Source organism: Erinaceus europaeus, chromosome 12, assembly GCF_950295315.1.
Source record: "Erinaceus europaeus chromosome 12, mEriEur2.1, whole genome shotgun sequence".
NCBI lineage: Eukaryota > Metazoa > Chordata > Mammalia > Eulipotyphla > Erinaceidae > Erinaceus > Erinaceus europaeus.
In genome coordinates, this window is record NC_080173.1 from 96,260,273 (window position 1) to 96,269,057 (window position 8,785).

General features: G+C 54.3%; 1 protein-coding gene across 3 annotated transcripts; it reads left to right on the plus strand.

Moving 5' to 3' along the window:
* Window positions 1-3,146: 3,146 nt before the first annotated feature.
* CISH (cytokine inducible SH2 containing protein) lies at window positions 3,147-8,570 on the plus strand. Of its 3 annotated transcripts, none has more exons than XM_007527295.3 (3): window positions 3,147-3,345; window positions 6,640-6,860; window positions 7,096-8,570. In XM_007527295.3, the coding sequence occupies exons 1-3, from the start codon at window positions 3,326-3,328 to the stop codon at window positions 7,626-7,628; spliced, it is 774 nt and encodes a 257-aa protein (XP_007527357.1). In that variant the 5' UTR covers window positions 3,147-3,325; the 3' UTR covers window positions 7,629-8,570. The 3 variants fall into 3 exon arrangements, with proteins under 3 accessions (XP_007527357.1, XP_060060573.1, XP_007527356.1); XM_060204590.1 differs by lacking the exon at window positions 3,147-3,345 and adding an exon at window positions 3,367-3,520; XM_007527294.3 differs by lacking the exon at window positions 3,147-3,345 and having other exon boundaries at window positions 6,602-6,860.
* Window positions 8,571-8,785: the final 215 nt, after the last annotated feature.

The window sequence follows — 8,785 nt, forward strand, 5'->3', positions numbered from 1 at the left end:
AGAGGGAGAAAGACAGACACCTGCAGATCTGCTTCACCATTTGTGAAGTGCCAGTGACCCACCTCCTGCAAGTGGGGACCAGGATCTCAAACCAGGAACCTTGCATGGGTCCTTGTGCTTAGTATTACAAGTCCTTAATTGAGTGCCACTGCTCAGCCCCCAAGTGTGGGGATTCTCAAACATGAGGTCCTGAGTTAGATCCTCAGAAGCTCATGTACCAGCGTGGTGTCTGGTTCTCTCTTTTCTTCTTGTCTTCCTACCTCTCTCAATAATAAATAAATAAATTTTAAAAATCAATAGCAATGCCTCTCTTCAATAATCAATAAGTACTAGTTTCCATAATCAATTCCAGGGCTTATGCAAGCACACTATTCTCTACATGGATGCATCACAGATAAATATCTTGTGGCTGCTCAGTTACCCAGGAGAGTAACAGTACACAATTTCCCTTGGCTCCATCAACCATCTGCCATATCCACTTGCACACTGATGTGAGAGTCCTGTATTGGGGGCTGGGCTGAGTTCAGAGTGTCAGATTCCGGGAGTAAAGGGATCAAGACCTTTGGAACAGTATACAGTGACGGAATACTGGGGATGTGCATGTGCTGACCTCTCCCCCCAATACACACACACACACACTCATTGACTTCCTCGGAGGAGGGGAGAGGAGAGATTGCATATGGTGAGAGTACAAAGACTAAATGAGTTAGACTTTGAGAAAGGCCCTGCTGTGAATTTTTGTGACTGTCATGATTGGGGAGGGGCAGGGAAGTCATTCCCTGGGGTTCAGAGGAAGTAGTCTAAAAGAAAGAATCTATGATGATTTGGCAAGTGAGACCACCAGAGGAATTGCCAGTGGGTGGCGGTGTGGATCAACAATCAGAGCAGAGGCTCATGGGAAGCAGCCAGGGCAGAAGAGGTGATAATGAGAAGTCCAACGGGAGCTACAATATGGAGTGAGGCAAGGCACACTACAGCGTGTGGGAAAGGCGTACCGGAGGTCATATTCACATAAGAAGGCTGAGGAGTAAAACCTACAGGGAAAACTTCACAAATTTCCCAGGGATATCAAACTCATGGTGCTCTGATACTGATGGACATGGGGACATGGAAGTTTCCCTGAGGACCTTAAAACAAGAACCTAAGGGGCTGGCAGAATAGCTCACCTAGGTAGTGTGTTGCTACCCGCCACCAAAGCCCTGTGTCCCCACTTTCCCATCTCCCAAAGATAACCACCATAGTTCCCACAAGTCTTAGAAATAGTTGGCTCGCTTGTGTGTGTGTGGAGTTCATGTGTATCAATTCTCTGCATTCTACACATGTGTGAAACCATCTGGTAGTTGCTTTTCATCTCTTTACTTATTTTTCCAAGTATACTCACTCACCTCCAATCCCATCCATTTTATCCCAAAGGACACAGTATCGTCTTGTGTCTGGCCCAGGTTAAGCTGGACCCTCACCACATTAAAGTGGTGCTATGGACTCTCCGACTCTCCCTCACTCTCTCTGAAATCAAAAACAAAACAAACAAGCAAAAAGCCTAGAACCTGAAGAATATCCAGGGACTTCCATGTCCCATGGGCCTGGAAAGAAAGTATGTAGGAGCAGGGCCTAGGGTTCCAAACTCTCTGTGCCTGTCCCCTTACCTATAAAGAGGGGACAACATGTGGTGAGTAGCCAATTAAAGCTAGAAATTACTGGGAACACCTGATACATAGTAAAGTATTCATAGTTAGAGGGAAGAAGTAGTATTTTGGGGTAGAGTTTGGGATTTGGGCCCCAGGGAGACCTAAGTATGAATCCATTCCCGTCCCTGCAACTATTTTCTGATCTCCTCAGAAGGCTTTATAGAGAAGTGGTCCCCTGAAGATATTTCTCATCTTGACCAATTTGTTTTCTCTGTACCAGGTAAATCAAGCTCTAGACTATTGGACCTGTGTATTATTCAGTTCTCTGAACTCTGCCACCTTCCTTCTGGAGACTGGGGGTACAGACCAGGCAGTGGGGGTGGAGTGGGCATGGACTCTCCCTACCCTCTTCTGAACTAGGGGTTGTGCACAGTCCCTGTGGTCTTTCAAGATGTGGGGAGGAGGTTTGGGTGAGGAGCACAGACTTCTGACTCAGTCTTGGGTTGCAAACTCTGACCCTGTTATTTCCTAAGAAAGCATCTTGTTCCCTAGAACTCTTGCCTTCGCATCTGCATATTGGGGGCAGTATGTCGTAAATGCTCCTTGTGAATGGAAGTGGGTGTCTGTGTTCTGACCTGATTACGTTATCTTCAGTTCATCTCTCGTGTATCTCGAGCGCCAAGTTTCTGGCACTTCTGGGAAACCCACCAACCCGGAGACACCCGTGGTTTGTGTCCGGAACCGGCTGGGGCTGACTTTCCCTCCCTCCCTGCTGTCCAAGTTTGATGACTTTCCTGATTACCCACCCACCCACACCACCCCTCAAACTCTTTCAGAGAAAACGTTTTCACAGGGATCCTAGTGGCTTCAGGTTTCATTATATCTGCAGACCTGCTGGGGCCTCCCTCTGAACCTTATCCCACCGCACCCCCCACGTCCAGCCGCCAAACCCCAACATCACTTCCACTCCCACCCCAATTCCCGCAGAGTGGGGGTGGAGGTCTAGAGTGCGGCCCCCAGGGGGCGCTTGCACAGGGGAGGAAAGCAGGTGACCTGGCCCTCGCATAAGCACCTGGTCTATCTACAAACAAATGAGCGCAGGAAGGAAGTCTCCAGGGCTCCAGCCGGGCCTTCTCCAACCAGAGCTTTCCCTCCAGGTCTCTTGAATAAGCTCCGCCCCTCTTGGCGCGTCAGCCTCCCGTCCTTGCGCTGCGATTGGTCTTTTCCGACCACTCGGTCCCGCCTCCTTCACTGCGATTGGTTTGCGCTCCGGGCCCCGCCCTACTTTCCTGGAAAGTTCTTGGAAATCAGTCAAAGGGGTTTCCTTTAGCGGCGCGATTGCCCCAGACACTCGGGCCATAGGCCCCCTCCCGACCCCCTCCCGAGCCTCGCTGCACACTCGGCAATTCTAGGAAGACTTCGCTTCCTGGAAGGGCTGGGACACAGAGGACAAAAGATTAGGCGGCTTGCCCCGCCCCGCCCCGCCCTCCCGGCCCGCCCCCTGCGCCCTCCCTCCGAGCCCTCGCCGCGGCTTCTCAGTCGCCGCCCGCCGCCCGTGCGCCCCGGTGGCCTTCCCCGCGGACGGACGGACGGACGGACAGACGGACGGACGGACGGGTCCGCGCCCCTTGGCTCCCTGCAGCCGCCGCCGTCCGGCCGAGTCCTAGCTCCAGAGCTGCCGCCTTCGCTGCCGGGACATGGTCCTCTGCGTTGAGGGGTAAGCGCAGGTCTCCGCCTCCGCCCGGCCTCTGCGCCCCCAACTCTGGGCAGTACCCGCCCGGGACGGCTGCCCGGGAGTGAGGGGGTTGCACAGGATGGAGGTGACTGAGCGGGGCGAGGATCTCGGGAGTGACGACTGGGAATGGTGACTCTGTTCCCCTGTCTGCTCCCAGGTGGGTCGGGAGACTAGGGGAAGCTTGGCAAGGGAAGGAACGGACAGTGGACTGAGCCTGGGTCCTGGCTGGAGCAGGTGGACGCGGCCGGTCTTGGACGGTGCGCCTCCAAGTCATGGCTCGTGTGCCCAGATCCCCCCTTGACCAGGGCTGAGAAGCGAGCTCTCTGCCTTCGTCCGTGTCCCTGCGGTTCTGCTGGTGACCTTGGACCAGCCTCTGCTCTGCTCAGTCTTCTCTGTCCTGCCGGGACTAGGCTGTTCTTAAGAAACCGATCTGATTCCCCTGCCTCTCTTCAGGCCGGCGCCTGCTGACGAGTAGCTCTTGGGAGAGACTGGGTTTGGTCTGTGAGGGGACTGGGGTACCCCCCTCCCGACCTCTGCGCCCCCACCTCTCCGCACAGCCTGGGATTACATTGTGAGAGGGACTTCGGGTTCTGCTTCCGCTCTCCCAGTCTCTCAAAGCCTTGTCTGGATGGAGTGGAAACTGATGAGACAGTGTCTTGGCTTCAGCTGAGCATTCTTGGCACATTCCTTCAGCCCAGCTCAGTGTTCCCTCCAGCCCACGAGTCTGATGCTCTCCAGGCTAACCTGACAGCAGCTCAGAAAGCTCCAGGAGGGGAGACAGGAGATGTGAGTGGGTGCTCTGTAACCAGAGAGCACTGGGTGGCCTGGTGACTGCTGTTAATCAAACCTGCATGATTCCAAGTGAGGGAAGGTGGAAGGTGGGACAAGGTTGAAATGTCCCTTGTTTTGAGCTCTCCTGCTCCTGGACAAAAGACCTAGAGGTGCTAGGAAGATCACACTCCTTTGTGTTTCCCTGGCTGTCTCTAACATCCTGCCTCTGAGTTTCAGAACTCCCCAACCATCACCCCTCTTCAGTGCCTCTCCTCCCACCCCTCTCAATTCTCGGATCCTACATTCTCTTTTACTTTAAGGCTCCAGCTGAAAATCCCCTTAGCACCTCAGGGCCAGTCAGTATTAGCTGTCAAGAAGCAAGATTTCTAAGACCTCCACAGACCAGCTGATGCCCTCCTGGGGGTAAAGAACAAAATTTCCCAACTATGAGTTTGGGCTGTGCTGCAGGGTGTCCTCTCTTGAGACTGAATTTGCCCCACTGGCATGTGTCCCCAGGTAGAACTTACGGGTTTGGTTTCATAGCAGATACATGGGTTGGGCTCCACTGGCCACTCACACTCAGACACCCTGTCTACCACCCCCACATGATGATGACACAGCATGGGCACACCATTCTCCAGAAACACAGTCTCTCACCAGGAGCTTGTGGGGATCAAGACATCCATCCACACCCAGACACCACGTCGCCCCAAAGATGCCCATGCCCACACGTGTCCTACTAAGTTGTCTGGCCAGGCCACCAGAGGTTCTGACCTGTCCATCCAGCTGCTTACTGTGCTCCTGGATGTCACCTGGTCCCGAGCTGTGCTCTGAACCCCAGAAGGCAGGCTACCTGCCAGTTCCTTGGAACTGAGCCTCCAGCTCCGTGAGTGGGGTTCCCTATACTTCAGCCAGGGTGGATGTGATGGAGTTTTAGGAAGGTTGCAGCCAGGGTTTTGTGGCTTCGCTCTGAGTAGTTGTGGGATACTAATTGGTTAGAACCTTCTGAAGGTCGCTGATAGCTTATGCTGTTGGACCTGGTTCCTGCTGCCAGTTCCTGCCCTTCTCTCTCTGCTTCATCTGCAACACCTGGCCCTGTTGACCCGTGCTGGCATCTCCAGCTGAAATGCCTCCCGCCTATCCCTTTCTTTAGCCTGGCAGACTTAGTTCAGGAGTAGGCATTCCTCCTTGGTATTCAACTTCCATGACTTTAGGTTATAAATTCTCCCTGAGGGCCAAGGTTTCATTGTCTTGGTGTCCTGTGACCCAGTAGTGTGCTAGAGCCAGAACTGAGACCTGCGAATGGACTTTGTGAGGATTGAGGGAGGACCAGTTGTCTGTTCCATGGGACCCAGGGTCGTACCCTGCCCTCCTCATCCTCAGGAAGCCCAAGGTCACCATGCTGGTTGGACTTCCCTTTGAGGGAAGCTACAGCCCATCCCTAGCCATCTAAGAACATGATATGGCCCAAACCCTCAGTGTTGGGCTGGTAGAGCCCCTTGGTGAGGGGAGGGAATTGAGGCCTGGTGAAGAGAAATGTTTGCATATCACAGAGCCTAGTAGGGCTGGCTTGCCAGAGAAGGATCTGAAATGAATACCCTTTGATGGGAGCTAATGTGGATGGCAGTTGGGACTTGTTAGTGCCTTTAGAGGCCATTGTCACCCCAGACCCTCAGCGAAAACAAGGTGCCTGAAGAACCAGAGAGACAGCTCACCGGGCAGGCTGACTGCATTGCCACATATGTGACCCAGGTTTGAGCCCCAGTACCACACAGAAGGTGTTATGGCAACGGAAGAAGGTTCAGTGCAGTAGTGTCTTTCCACATCCCTGTCTCTCCCTGTATCTTTGTCTGAATGGGAAAAAAAAGTAACCTAGCATGATGTAACCTAGTTACACCACACACACACACACACACACACACACACACACACACACACACACTATTTGGTGGGATTGTCCCAGTCTCAGCCCTAACCAGCATGCACCCCGATTCCTCCACCAAATATTTCTGCACATGAGGCAGGAGCTTGTGACCTCAGACCTCCTGCTGCAATCTTGATACCTCTCTGGTGGACCCCATGCAGACCCACCCTATGGCTCAGCCACTTAGTCAGCCCACCTCAGCAGGCAGAGTGTAAATGTGAGGCTTCTTTGCAGTGGCTCTTATCAGTGTGGTGGGGATATCAGTCAGCCGCTGTGAGCTAGAAATGCGGAGAAGGGAGTGGCCAGAGGAAAGTATTAATTATTGTTTAGTAAAAGCAGGAGGACAGAGAAGCCTCCTTCCAAAGAGGGCCCACATATGGGGGAAGCAGTCAAAGGGCCTTTTGTCATGACAAATGAAACGTGGGGTTGTGGTCTCATTGCCCTGGGTGGCCAGAGGAGAAATTGGGGTTCATAGACAGATGAACTGACCAGAGATCAGGTAGCCGGTTTGGAGTACAGAGAAGCGCTAGGAATGGGGTGATTGCAGGGCCTTCGCTCATGGCCCATCCACTTCCTTCTAGACCTTGTCCTTTGCTGGCTGTGGAGAGGACTGGGCAGCGGCCCCTGTGGGCCCGGTCCCTGGAGCCGCCTGAGTCTGCGATGCAGCCTTTACCTGCTGGGGCCTTGCTGGAGGAGGTGGCAGAGGAGACTCCAGCCCAGCCCGAGAGCGAGTCCAAGGAGCTGGACCCTGAGGAGGATCTGCTCTGCATAGCCAAGACCTTCTCCTATCTTCGAGAGTCTGGTGAGTCTGAGGAGGAAAGCGGACTTTTTCCGAGGAAGTCTGATGGGGGGGAGAGGGGGGAGCTCAGCTCTGCCAGTAGAGTCTGACCTGAGAGGCATGGCCCTGCCTAGGAGAGTCTGGTGAAGGCATGGCCCTTCTCAGTGAAGTGTGAAGGGAGGCAGAGCCCTGGCTGTTGGCTGCCCCCAGTTAATTTCCACTGTGACCAGTCTCTCCACCCACCCCTCCTCTTGCCTAGGTTGGTATTGGGGTTCTATTACGGCCAGTGAAGCCCGACAACACCTGCAGAAGATGCCAGAGGGCACATTCCTAGTTCGTGACAGCACCCACCCCAGCTACCTGTTCACACTGTCCGTCAAAACCACCCGCGGCCCAACCAACGTGCGCATAGAGTACGCCGACTCCAGCTTCCGGCTGGACTCCAACTGCCTGTCCAGGCCACGCATCCTGGCCTTCCCAGATGTGGTCAGCCTTGTGCAGCACTATGTGACCTCCTGTGCTGCTGACACCCGAACCGACAGCCCTGACCCTGCGCCCACCCCAGCCCTGCCCACCCCCAAGGAAGATGCTCCCGGGGACCCTGCGCTGCCAGCCCCTGCAGCCACTGCTGTGCACCTCAAGCTGGTGCAGCCCTTTGTGCGCAGAAGCAGTGCCCGGAGCCTGCAGCACCTGTGCCGCCTCGTCATCAACCGCCTGGTGGCTGACGTGGACTGCCTGCCACTGCCCCGGCGCATGGCTGACTACCTCCGACAGTATCCCTTCCAGCTCTGAGCCAGCTGAGCATCTTCCTAGCTTCACTCAGCCAGACCCTGGAGGGGACATGAACTGGACTCGGGCTCCTGCTGCCCCTCCTCCCACCCTCCTAAAACCTGCGTGCATCTGGCAGCTGGACCAGCAAGAGCCAGTAGGAGCAGGGCTGAGAGGGGTCACACACATGCGGTTCCACTGTGAGCCATGTGTCAGATGAGGGGGAGACAGGCAGGCCCTGGTCTCCCTAAATCTAGGTAGACTTCCCCAACCCTGGTTTCTCGGCCCATAGGGTGGGGCAGGCCCCCTCCTTCTAGCCAGCCTCTGTCTCAGGGAAGATGGCAGCCAGAGAACTGAGGTTGACAATGACAGTGTCCAGGTGGGGGAGCAGGCCAGACTGGGGACTACACAGTTAGATAGTATTTATTTATTTATTCTCTTTGGGGTTGGTCTCAGGGTGAACCAACCCCACTCTCTGCTCTGAACCCTGAGTGCACCAGAGACCCCTAGCTTGTCTGGTTCCTCCCTGCAGAGAGCCCCATCCTGAAACATGTGGCCAGGGTCCAAGACAGTCTTGGCACTGACCCTTCCCCCACACACACACACTTCGTGGATGTGTCCACCGTCTTGTGCCCCCAGCCCTGGGTTGGGAAAGTAGATGAGTGGACAATGAAATGGAACCAAAGAGTCAGCTCCCAGCAGAGCCTGCCTGGGGCCCTGCCTGCACAGAGCTGGTCTCGCTGTGGCGCAAACCCTGCAGGAGCCCATGCTTACCAGGAGGGATTGCTAGCTCCAGGGCTGCTTGATCTCTGCGGGGTCTGCTCCCCAAGGAGGAAGCTGTCTGGGGAAAGAGGAATTAATATAACCAAAAAAAAAAAAAAAAAGATTTTTTTTGGTCATCTTTTTTATTCCACTGGTTTTTCTGTAATGACAATAAAAGTGTACTTTTCGTGTATGGATCCCTCAGTGGGCCTCTTTGGAGTTCTGTCTACTAATTGAGTTTTCTGTACCTCGGTTTGGATACCTCACAGGAAGATTCCTCTGAACCTCATTAATAGTCTTCTCACCCTTATCTGAAGCTACTTCTCACCATCCTGTTTCCCTCGGCCTCAGACGGCCAGTAGTTGCCGATGAGAAGAGGGATATGTTGGCAGGTTCAGAGCAGGAAGATGTGAGGAGTG

Bases quoted from the DNA above. Each gene is read 5' to 3' on its own strand.
- CISH (XM_007527294.3), top strand. From the start codon at position 6,617: ATGGCCCATCCACTTCCTTCTAGACCTTGTCCTTTGCTGGCTGTGGAG. The intron at 6,861-7,095 runs GTGAGTCTGAGG...CCTCTTGCCTAG, and splicing joins CTCCTATCTTCGAGAGTCTG to GTTGGTATTGGGGTTCTATT.